This window comes from Drosophila gunungcola (genome assembly GCF_025200985.1).
Source record: "Drosophila gunungcola strain Sukarami chromosome 3L unlocalized genomic scaffold, Dgunungcola_SK_2 000005F, whole genome shotgun sequence".
In the NCBI taxonomy this organism is placed as follows: domain Eukaryota; kingdom Metazoa; phylum Arthropoda; class Insecta; order Diptera; family Drosophilidae; genus Drosophila; species Drosophila gunungcola.
The window spans coordinates 2,289,803-2,302,433 of NW_026453180.1; the positions used below are offsets into that span (position 1 = coordinate 2,289,803).

The window sequence follows — 12,631 nt, forward strand, 5'->3', positions numbered from 1 at the left end:
GCTTCTTGCTAACTCTTCACAATCAACTTTCACCTCCTTGAAATAAATGGGTTAAATGTGGAAATTGTTTCTCTCAACCACCGATCATTTGTGCAACCGGAGCGAAACGCAAGTTTTCACCCTTTGGCAGGCAAAGTTCAGGGGTCAACAGGCGAAACAGTTGCCGCTGTCAAAGTGGCCCAAAAGTTCGCTATCAATATCAATGCTGACGTCTGTGACCTGTATCTGTGACCGAGGGAAAAAAAGTTTCCAGTTACTTGGTTCGTGCTAGCAGCTATTTCGGGGCTGACAAAAACATCTGCCATTTGCCAGCCCGCCTGCAGCTATCAGTTTTTTGCCAGGGGGAAAGGAGAAAGTTGTGGGGAAAGGGGTGCCCCGTGCGCTGATAAGATTGCAAGTCAAACGGAGAATCAATAAAAAGCCCCACCATCGGAGTGAATCACACAGAAGAGTTTCATTAACAATCTGTCTTAAATTGATTTCACTTCTATTTTAAGATAAATGCGAATGTGCAATTTTATCTTTGTCATTGGCTCTTAAAAGGCACTCCAAATCGAGTGGAATCAAGTCGGGGGTATAGCTCAGGGGTAGAGCATTCGACTGCAGATCGAGAGGTCCCCGGTTCAAATCCGGGTGCCCCCTGGAACTCTATTTTTTCCCCCATATTTGTTTTTATTGTCTTCTTAGCCCGCTCAGTGGATTAAGTCAGTTTGCGGGGGGCTTACATTAAAGGTGTGCCCGCCAGACAAATGGACAATGACCTCGTAAAGAACCCACGCATCGAATAATAACAAATAAAAAATGCGTTGACACATTTGTGTGGGCGGATGGTGGATTCGGTGTCCAGAAGGTCCTTTGTTTGTCCTCCGACCGTTTTTTTTTTTCGGAGTCGGAGCAGCAGCACGTGCATCGAATTATGGCCAGCCCTCGCACTCTCGGCTTCCATTAAATCGCAAAAAGTTTAATCTGCTTAAAGTAAAAATGAAATGACCACAGGCTGGTCAACATTTTCATAAGCCCGAGTTAACCCTTTTCTCTTGTTGGGGGTCGCACTTGGCTTTCGCATGGCTGCGATTGATTCATCCCGACCCCGGAGTGTCTATTATGGCAACTTACATGCAGATTGAATTTTGGCCAAATCCATTTTAATAAATTGAGTTTCCCCCTCTGATCGTAATCCCCCAATTTAAATAGCACACACATGCCCAAAAGCAGGCTGATGTGATATATGCGTGGGCGGCATTGTCAGTCAATGGAATCGGCACCAACTGAGCTGTAGATAAATATTTATGTGCTTCAATATAAATAAAACAAAAATATCAAAATGGAAATTCAACGGGGCACAAGTCTTAGCGTATTCGTGCTCTAAATAATATTTTTTATCAAAGCAAAGATACAAATAATATACATAAACATTATTTTTAAACTAATTACTCTTACACTATTTAAATTTAGGCTCCTTTGGTTGTAATGCTTGCAAATGATATTATAATATTTTTTAAATTAAAATTGTCATCGAGCTTAATAACTGATCGTTTAAAAATTATAATTTATAATGGGCTTGGGCTAACAAAAATTTCTTTTGTTAAATTGTTTCAATTAAATTACGTGCATTGACGAACTAATTAATAAAAACTCAATATTTGTTTTTAAAATCAAGTTTTTATTTGTGTTAGTATACTTTTTTAAGTTTTATTAAATAAAAAAAAAACGGGTAAGTCAAAAAAATAATATAAAATACAATTTAACTTAATGCATTTCCGTTTTTGTAGTTTCAGTCAACAATTAAAGTTCCCATACCCCAAACAAAAAAAATATTTATTCCTTTTTGTTGAAAGATGCGTACAAGTAGGGAATTTATAAATGTTCAATGATTGCATTTTGCGATAAAAAAATTGAATATTCAATATGGAGACCGATGAACACGTAGCAAGTTGCTGAGGGCAATTTGTCGGCAAGTCAGAAATGAAACCAACCAGCCAACTGAATTTAATTTTTGCAAAACAATTAAACCGAGCTGAGCCACTGGATAAAGAAATTAAATTATGGCAATTCATCGAACCATTTGCGCTGTTCAAAAGGTTAAGAGCCACGAAAGAGAGTGGACAACTTTAAGCAGACGTAAACAAAACTTGGCCGACGAAAGAAAGCCAGCAAAGTGAAAGCAAAGCACATAAATTAGGCGAGCAACTAAATGTATGGGGAGATTAACTTGATTAGCCGGCTGATGACTTTTTAATACCCTGTACTGCCACTGTAAGCCTCTTTATTAAATGTTTTTTGATTAATATGACTACGACTGCATGTTTGGTTTGCTGGCTGAAAACTTTGACTTAAACTTGTGGGTTTTGGTTGGGTTGTAATAAAAGGTTTTGTAAAATTAAAAGGTTTACTGAATGTCTGGTTATAAGCAAACATATATAATGAATTTTTAATGAACTTGTTTGTTGTAACAATATTGGTTTGGGGGCTGAAATCTCTGACTAAAGCTTGTGGGGCTTGGTTGGGTTTTAATTATAATGTTTACAAAGTGTGTCGTAATAAGCGTCTATGTAATACATTTTTAAGGAACTTGTTTTACATATTTTTTACAATTGTAAAATGTATTTTATAATTGTTGATTTAAGTTTTATTTTAACTTGGTAGGTAATAAATAATTTTATCTATGGTATTTATTAAGTTTTTACCATCTCTGGTATCCAGCTTATGCAAATAAGTTTGAAATAAGTTTTGTTTTTAATTTATGTGAAATTCTAAAAGAAAATCGCTTTTCTCAGCAAAAAATGAAAAGCAGAAACCCCAGTCGGCCCATTTAGCAAAGCGAATCAAACGTGACCACAGACAATTCTTTTTTCTGCTGCTGCGGGACAAATTATTGGCTCATTTGCGTTTTCAATCGGGTTTTTATTGGCACACATACTCTTTATATAAATAAAAAGGTACACTTTGCTTGCTTTTGGGAAAGAGTAAGAGCGCGTTTTAAAGAAGTCGCACATGTAAAGCTCGTTTTGCTCATGACGCATACGCCTCGTTAAACGGGCAATAAAATGAACTGTCAATGTAATGTGTGGAAAATGGGCTGCGGCAAGATATAGGCATGCTTTTCCCGAGGCAGGGTGAATTTTCCGGCTAATGGGGGTCAGTCAGACAGTCGCCCGGGTGTCTCTTATCTTTCCCCCAAACTTTTTTTTTTTGGCTGGAGGTAAGTGTTTACATAAATTATGTCAGATGAGTAGCCCGGAAATGCTTGTCATCAGTTTTTTTTGCTCTATGTCTCGAATAAATCACTAAGTGGGGGGTAAAAAGGGGGAAAAGCCACCCGGAATGCGGGCTTTTCGGCTGACAATTTAACATGCCACACACGTTTGTTTTGGTTTGGGGCGATTCCGGGTTGTCTGCCCATGTCTCGAGCGCTTTAACCTATTCAAGGGCCATTACAGTGATGTAAATGGCTGGTTAATTCAGCAGGAGAATCCCAAGGATGTGTAGGGAATCTTTCACTCTTCCCATCACTTTCTATGAACCAAGTTACTATATATATGTGGCTTGCGAAATCACAGTCTGAGGTTATTTAATCACAGTCAATTAATTAGCTAAAAATATCACTGCCAATCTGCAGACACTTGTAGGAGTTCCGTACTCAATTGATTGCACTAATTGCAGTGACGTTCGTAATTTCTATTGTTAATTGAGACGAGGAAGGCGGAAAAGTGTCCTGTTTCCTTGGCCCTTTAGCTTCTTGGCAAAATAAGTGTGGCTTCTGTCCGGGAAAATGCGAAAACTGAAAAAAAAAGTGGTATAATATTTATGGAATATTATATACAAATTAAAAATGATTTTATAAATTAAGTTTATATGAAATGCAACTTAAAATAATAAAATCCTATAATGCGAAATAAAATCGGAATATAATTTATATTTAATTTTACATTATATAATATTTTACAATATACATATAATTTTTTTAATATTTCTTCAAATATACTTGTATTTAAAAACTTTTAATGTTTTTATAAATTAAGACCTCAAAATAAAGTGTATTTATATTGTTCGTCTCTGTAAATTTTATCGAAAAATGCTCTCTTTATTATAATTAGGAATATATTAAAGAACATTTTTTCTTTGATTTTTTTTCATTTTATTTAATTTTTTTTAAATTTAATTTTATTTTAATATATTTCGAATTATAATAAATTGGTAGCGAAAAGGGCATAAATAGTTTTTCTAACACCCTTCTTAATTTTTGAAGTACACGTATTTTATAAATATTGCTTTACAGTTATGCAATGCAAAGGTAGAAAACCAATAGAGTTCAGATCAAATTACACAAGTTCAACATGCAATTCAATTATTATTCGAGCCATAATTGATATAGTTTTCGTACCACCTTTTTTGTTGGTAAACTTTGGTCAAGGTTCTTTGACTGGCAAAAAAGTGAGTTTGAAAATTGAGAATTGGCGGCGAGGCACGTTGCCAGTGCTTCTGGTCAGATTCGATGGGTTTTGGTTTTGGTTGGGTTATATAAGCACGCCACTTGGCCAATTTGTGCTGTATTGTTGGAGTATAACGTGCACGTCGTCGTCGCCAGACTATTAACAATTGCTTCCACGATGAGACTGCATTTGGTGGCCCTGATCCTTGGACTGTGGCTGGCGGAATTGGCCCATTCGCAGGGCACAAAGTACGGACTGTGGACTCCGGATCGCGCCTACTCCGATTCGCAGCCCATACAGTGGACGGGTGGTCAGTTTGAGTTTCCCTGCGCCAGCACCAAGTCGCTGTTCAAGAGTTCCGGAAAGTTTATACCCAAGAATGTGATTGCCACGAGGGCCCAACTTATTGGGGATACCATCTATTTGGCATTGCCACGTTACAGGAAGGGAGTTCCGGCCACTTTGGTCAAGACCAATGTGAAACCGGGCACCTGTGCCACCACCTTCAAGCCCTATCCCTGCTGGGATCTCCAGGAGGAGGGCAACTGCAAAGCGCTGCAGTCGGTGGTGGATCTGGTGGTGGATCAGAACGAGGTGCTCTGGGTCCTGGACACGGGCATTGTGAACACTCTGGAGACCCCGGTGCGCAAGTGTCCGCCCAAAGTGGTGGCCATGTCGGTGAAGACCGGCAAGGTGTTGAAAACAGTCTCCCTGGAGGGCCTCACTTCCAGCAGTTCTCGTCTGCAATACCTGGTGGTGGACTATGCCCCGGATGGCGGTTGCTTTGTCTACGTCAGCGATGCCGCCAATCGAGCCATTATAGTGTACAACCTGCAGGCGGATCGGGGATTCAGGGTGGTCCTGCCCAAGGCCGTCACCGCAGGCTGTCGCTCGAGGGATGTCCTCTACATAGCCCTCATCCGCCGGGACTGCGGCTCCACGGAGCTGTACTTCACCTATCTGAGCACCAGCAAGCTCTTCTCCCTCAAATCGGAGTATCTGCGCAGTGGAGTGGCCGATGGACGCATTCTGGGTGAGTCTGGTTTACTTGTTTATGACTAGAGAAACACATCCCCGCAATTCTTGAAAAACTACTTTTTTAAAAAGAGAAAACAAAGTCACGCGTATTAATTTTTAATTTTTAAACAATACTCATTGTTTCAGTGTTTTTGTTAATAGTTTTCTTCAAAACAAAATCGTTAGTCTAAAAACACCATACAAAATTGAAAAGGTTCACATATCTTCACATTTATTTGCATTCTAAAAAAATCATCCAGAAAATGCATTTCAAGTATTTAAGATTTTCAAAAATTTTTTTAAAAAACAAATGACTTTTTTACTCTTCGAATTTTATAAAATTGTGATTTATAAGACCTGAAAGTGCTTTGACAAAAATTATTTAGTCAGTTTAAAAAGTGTAAAAAAGCTTAACGGGGGAATATGTTCATAATTTTAATGAGTTACAATTTATTTATTAATTTAAATTCACAAAAATTCTAATTGTAGATCTTGGCAAGAAGCCCAGTCGCATGGTCATCATTGGCACGGACAACGGCTCGGCGATTTTCTTCCGCAACGAGGGCGATGCGGAGGTCTACCGTTGGGACACCAACTCCACGTTCGCCGAGGCCAACTTTAAGCCGGTTTACCGCAGTCAGACCTGCCAGCTGGTGACCCATGCGGTGCCCGATTACAAGCGGAACACGATGCGAGTGCTGCAGAGCAATTTCCCCGATTACATGCAGAATCGCGTTGGCTGCGGGGCCATCCAGCAGTTGGGTCTCATGCAGGGCTGCTGGTAGCTCAGTTAGCCGCCTTTTTCCCACCCACTTTCATCACCATCAAGTCCAGTATATAGCCCGAAAAAAACTGAAACTGAAACTGCAACTGAAACTGAAATTAGCCATTGCAGTTAGATTGGCAAAAGCCCAGAATCAGATGGTGTCTTTTTTCGGATGGGCGAGTGAAGTTCGTATCTGGTATTGGTGTTTTGTACATAAACTAACGACTCTGGTCGCCCTTGTTGTTATCTAAGCTTAGCAAATAAACATTTCACTTTCGTACAGAACGAGAGGAGTAAATTTTTGCTGTTTTTATTAGATGGTGTGCCACTGAAATGTATTAAGGTATTAAAAATGGCATTTAAGGCTATTGGCGTTTTAAATATAACTTAACTTAGTTGTATATTTATTTTAATAATTATATTTATATCTACAATAAAAATAATTAAAAAATAAATAAAGTTTCCTATATTCATGTATCAAATAATTTAATGAGTCTGATTTATGACCTTTTTTGTGAAAATAATTCCTTCTCTGCCATTTTATATATTGGACAACATATAATGTTTTTATCAACAATAAACATAAATTGTGCAATAAAGAACTAAAGCTTCATAGAATCATTGAATTCGTTGTAAAATCATATTATTAATTGTAGCTGATTTCTAGGCAATACATTTTTTTTATATGTTTTCCTTTTCTCTTCCATAATTTCACCTGACCCTTTTCTGTGACAATAATTCCTTCCCCTTCATTTATATATATTGAGAAAAACAGAGACATAAATTAAGCTAATTGGATGGCTTTTTGTTAAAGTACTCCACTTGCCCTGATTGCAGTGTCGTTTCCATATCTCTTCGGACTTTTCCCTGGCGAAGTGGAAACCAATTTCGCCACCTGGAGAAGTTGGTGAGTGTGGAAATTGCCCGAAGAAGTGTTAATTGGAAGATGCCTGATAAATTGCACGACGTCCTTTGCGTTGGCTTCCGATTCTGATTTCGATTTCGAGTTTCGATTCCGTCGGGGAAGAACAGCCGACAAGCGATATATAATTTCAATTAATCAGCAGATTCACAGCCCTTGTCTATGGGCTTCGGCTGCGACCTTTGATCCCCCGGGGGCGCTGCGTTAAGGCTTCGTGGCTTCGTGTTAATTACGCCCACTCGCAGTCTGGAGTGGATCACGCTGCAACGCATGCTGGCCCTGGCCCCCAATAAATGTGCCAGTGCCACACAAGTGTGCTCCAAAAATACAAAATACCAAACCAACCAAACGGAATAAAAGTCACTCGAACAAACTTCAATCCCTCGCGATTTTGGTGGGAGTGGGAGCAGCTGCCACCGAACAAAAGGCTCGATAAACTTGTCTCCTGCCCCTTGATTTACAAATGCTAAAGCGTGGGCGAATTGTCCAAAAAAGAGTTGTACGGAAAAAGGTTTATATATCATGAGCAAAATGAAAAGCAAAGGCCAAATTATAAACCAAAACAAAGCGGACATATCATACAAAAAGCAAAATAAGTTTGGGGTTGACAAATAAAAACGTTCAACTAATTGGTCTGTTGGCAAAGTAAAAGGGTATTATATTTCATAATATTTTTTGTACATTTTTAGAGTACTAAATTTGTTTAGACAATCAAAAAAACGGAAAACAATAAGTAAAAGGGTTGAGTTTACCCAAAAAAAAAGAAGGAAATTTGCCTAATTGTGTCTGAAGTGGGAGATTATTTTCGAGTTCAAACTCCCAAAGGTCTGGCTTATAATTTTGTTGATGTGAAGATGACAGTTTAAGCTTGCATTTGAAGAACTTCAAAACTCATTCGCTTTACGCCAAGTTCAATGAATGAAAAACCTTTCCCAAGGGGCATCACAAATTATGCCCTTTGATGTGACAAACATAATAAATATATTTGCTGGAAAAAGCCAAAAGCAAAGATAACCGAAGCTCGCAGACAGACAAACAATTTTGATGCTTTCTGTGTCAAAAACACATAACCGAATGTTGCAAAAGGCAGTTAAAGAAACGTCAGGAACGAAAGCATCAGGCCCGACAAGAATGACAAACGATTTTCCGCTGCACAGGTTTTCCCATCTCCTGGCAAACGGAATGTGACATTATAAAATTATGTATATAAATTTTTCCTGTACTTTCAAAAGGAGTGCAGCCAAATGGAAAGTCCTTAAAGTCCTTTAAATTTTCGTACTACACTTATTTAGGCAGCGCATGCTAAGCTTGCCTGAATAAAATTTTCATTGGCTTTTGCGGACATTCCTGAGATGTCTAAAGCCACTTTAAAGCCAAAGCCCTGGATAAATCAACTTCAAGCCACACGAGATTGACAGAGCCGAGTTCCTTTTCAACGCCGCCTTGCCGCCCAAACTAGCTGAGTGACTAGGGTCTGTCAAAACGCCACCACCGCCTCGAGCACAAAGGACCTCCGGCCCCCAAAGGATCCCAGGGATCCAAACTACTGTTTGGCGCCCTCTTGAAATGGGTTTGACAGGGGAATGGCAGCCTCAGCTTCCCTCGAATGCCTCGATTTCTTTTGTATAGTATGCCAGCGCCTGAATTGGACAAAACATCCAAAGGCACCACTTCGCCGCTTAATCGAAATGCGAACGAAATGTCGAACGAGAGCCGAAGCTCTAGTGGAAAATTGCAAATGAAAGCGTGAACACGTTGCGCAAATAAATCTGTTAACAAAATATCAACAACTTCCGCCGCCGGCAGCTGTGTCATCGATGGGAGACTTTAAAGTATTTCGAGCAGATAGTTCGTGTTGCCCAAGGTGATGGCTTAAATGTTCACTGAAAAACATTGCTTAAATATGTAAAGTTTAAAATTTGATATACATGCTGTAAGGGATAACAGAAAAACCTGCAAAGTATTAATGGAAAGTGTTTTGAAATTTTAATTTATTTTTTATAAAAATTAAAAAACTAAGGCACTACTTTTCTGTGAGCTATAATTGCACTTTGTTATAAAACTTTTAAGTTTGATGTACTAGATATGCCCCGTTTAGTAAATGCTGTAAATAAACTAATAAAACATTAAATACATTTTTAATATCCAATAATATAATAGAATATGGTATAACAATTTACCAAATTACTCTAAAATTAAAAATACAAATTTTGTATACCATTTCATTTCTTTATATATATATAAAAATATACATAAATTTTAAGTAACTATTATTGGTTAAATTTTAAACAACCAATAATATAATAGAATACGGTATAATATTTTAAAAAATTTCTTTAAAATTAAAAACATAAATTTTTTATAACATATCATGCAAGAATACTTTATGCATATTTTAATAAGTATTCAAATATATTTATCTATATTCAAAAAAAATTATATAATAGTTAATAGACATGAATTTTAGGTGTAAAATAATATAACAACAGTCTTGAATTTGCATTTCTCTAGCTGTATGAGTTTCGCACGTCTCGTGGCGTTTTCGCATTTCCATGTGGATAGAGATTGAGGGGATTATCGCCGAGGGGTCTTCAAAAGCTGCCCGCAACGAAGTCGATGCTTGTGGTTGGGCCATGGATGCCATGGATGCGGAAGCTTTTCGGGTTCCGTGCCTGTCAAGTCAGCATTTCCTGCTGCCCACTTCTCCCAAAATCCCCACTTTTCCCCGACTTTCCTTGAGCCTTCGCCACCCATCCATTTCCCGCTAACATGCCAACGTATCTCCAGCCAAATTTCCAATAAGAGAACAAGTGACTGTGCGGACTGGACAGGCGACGTCTGAGTGCTATCGGATATAGTTGGGCCACTCAACGACGCTCCTCCAGGGGGCGAGCTTTAATGCAAAGTAGCTAACTGGTTTAGAGACACGCCCCTGGCATGTGTGTCTTACTGACAGGGTAGTGGAAAATGGCCGAAACACAGGCTGAAAATGGGTGCCAAACGACTTCCGACCAGGCTTATCTCGAATGGGTCACGTGCTAGCAGAAAAAATTAACAAGAAAGGACACGTGGAAAAATGAAAATAAATTGAGATATTTTTAAATTAATAAAATTTTATACATTTTTTCATGCAAGCATATTGTAGTCGTGGCTAAGTTTATAAAATATAAAATGAAATGGGCAAAAAGAAAGAAAGCTTGAAAATTAACTTTAGCTACAACTTCTAATAAATATATAAAAATATAACACAATATGATTTAATAATTTCATAAATTACTAAATGGTGGCTAAAGAAATTTATAATTAACCATGACCTCGAATTTTATAATTATATTTTTATATATTTTTTTTTAATAGTGAAACGTAAAATTATTTTCATAATATACGTAACTCTATTTCCATAAGACATTAATTAATTAATTTTGTATTACATTCCGGGAAAGAATATTTAATATGTTTTTAATTAATAAATCTATCTATATTTTAAAGTAAGTTTGAAGAAAAAGTTAATTTTTCTGTGTGTGTTTCCCTTTTTAGGCCTCAAGTTTAATCGAATTTCTTTTGTTGGATGCACGCAAATCGATGCAATTGAAAAATAATTGAACATCTTGAACGCTTATTGAATGTCATTTTGAAATTCATGGCAATGCGGATATGTGAGTGCCAAGAAAAGTAGAAGGAGAGGTGTGTGATTCTGGGCTCAAGCTGGCATATCTGATGGATCTCCCCCCCATAAAGGCATTCGAAATTGTCAACGCTCCGCATTCTTCATGCCATGCACGATGGCAAAATAAAATGAAAATTATTGATTTGGTTTTAACGGCACTTAGACCCTTATAATTGAGATCCTCGCCTTTGGCCCGCTCCTCTTTTGAGCTGAGACCGTCAGAGTCCTGTTCGAAATGTGACATAAATAGAAGGATGATTTGGAAAAGGGAAATCTGCGTTTTCCTTTCGGCGGGATGTTAATGCCGCCCCTCGGGGCCTCGTCAATCAGAAATCTTTTCAAATTGAAGCCAAACATGGCAGGAATATATTAAGGAAAGCCCAAAAAATGTCCTGACAAAATTTAAAATCCCAGCTAAGATTATTCTTTACAACGTCATAATTTTATTAACTTTGACAAATGGAAAATGGAAGATATCCAATGCCAAATGTGTTTAATAAAAGGATAACTTGTAGATTTAATTTTAATTGCTTTTAATCGAATTGTTTAATGAATATTTCTACAACAAATTAAAGATATAGTTTTTTTATTATATAAAATTAAATTCCATTTAAATCTGCAGTTTTATATCCCTTTTTCACATGGCTTTAATTTACAGCCAATTCTATTAAGGAAAATCCCACAAAAAAGCAAGGCTAACCATGTCATAAATAGCTGACGTTAATCAACATATGCTGTTAAAAAACGAGAAACAGTCAGTGAGGCTTGGAGGAAGTAAATTGAAATGCAAACATAAATTTCACCAAATAGATCCGGACATAAATCTAACATGAAGCAGTTGGGAAATGCGCAAAATAGAATAAAAAGTAAATAAATACCGGTCCCGGAAAAAAAAGATAAACGAACGTTTTACGAGCACTCGGAGGGGATTTTAAACACATTCGCAGCCCGGTCTATTAAAAGTCCGTTGTAGTTGGGGAAAAGTGAGAAAATTGAGGGGGCGGCGTAGTTTATCATTTCATTTGATGATTTATTACCCATACGCCCAGGGGCCCCAAAAAAAGGGTTATCTGACATATGGACTAGCGCTGATGTTCCAAAATTTGTGCCAGCAAAAAAGAATTGGCATAAATACATTTTTGGCGCGCTGAAAGTCGAATAGGAAACTTTTTCATTCATAAAAAACAAATCGAATGGGATCCACAATGAAATAAAGTAAAGACAAGAACTTCTGCAAAGCAGAAAAAGCAAATTGTTTTTCCTCTCTCTGTGTTTTGTTTTTCCGGCTCTCTGTTATGCACAGAGGCTGCAACTTCAACAAGTCCAGAGCAGCCGTTTCCGCCTGTGGATTCTGAATGCCAATTGATTTCTGCTTTCCGGCCAGCTCCACCAGTTGCTTCTGGTGGAAGGCATTTTCCCCTGGGTTTCCCTGGCTTTTCCGATCAGCTGTCGCTGCCGGCGTCGACGCCAGAAAGCTGGCAACACTTTCGACAGGCGCGCAGGAAAAACCGACCGTTGCTTTTCCGAGAGCTCGGAAAATTCGCGAGCAGCTGGCGCTCGAGTTTTTCACAGTTCTTCAGTTGATTTTCCAAAGCGGTGCCGCACGCACGTATTTCTCGGAGTTTTCACGGTTAACGCAAATCCCCCAAAAAACGTCGGAAAATATGTGCTGATATGTGCCGCTAATATGAAAAATCATAATTACTTTCGGCTGATTGCGGTGAAGTGAATATTACCCAAAATATCGGTTTCAAACGTTTTTAAATTTGTGTAAGTTGACTTGCCGCTGGTCAGTGAACTTTTGGTCATTTCATACGCATTTGGTT

The 12,631-nt window shown here is 38.1% G+C and overlaps 1 protein-coding gene and 1 non-coding gene across 2 annotated transcripts; both read left to right on the forward strand.

The window, feature by feature from the left end:
* Positions 1–570: 570 nt before the first annotated feature.
* Trnac-gca (transfer RNA cysteine (anticodon GCA)) lies at positions 571–642 on the forward strand. Its single transcript has one exon. It is a non-coding gene; the product is annotated as a tRNA-Cys (tRNA).
* A 3,924-nt stretch (positions 643–4,566) lies between these two features.
* On the forward strand, positions 4,567–6,365 carry LOC128259408 (protein yellow). The gene is made up of 2 exons (XM_052991762.1): positions 4,567–5,466; positions 5,940–6,365. The coding sequence occupies exons 1-2, from the start codon at positions 4,611–4,613 to the stop codon at positions 6,233–6,235; spliced, it is 1,152 nt and encodes a 383-aa protein (XP_052847722.1). The 5' UTR covers positions 4,567–4,610; the 3' UTR covers positions 6,236–6,365.
* Positions 6,366–12,631: the final 6,266 nt, after the last annotated feature.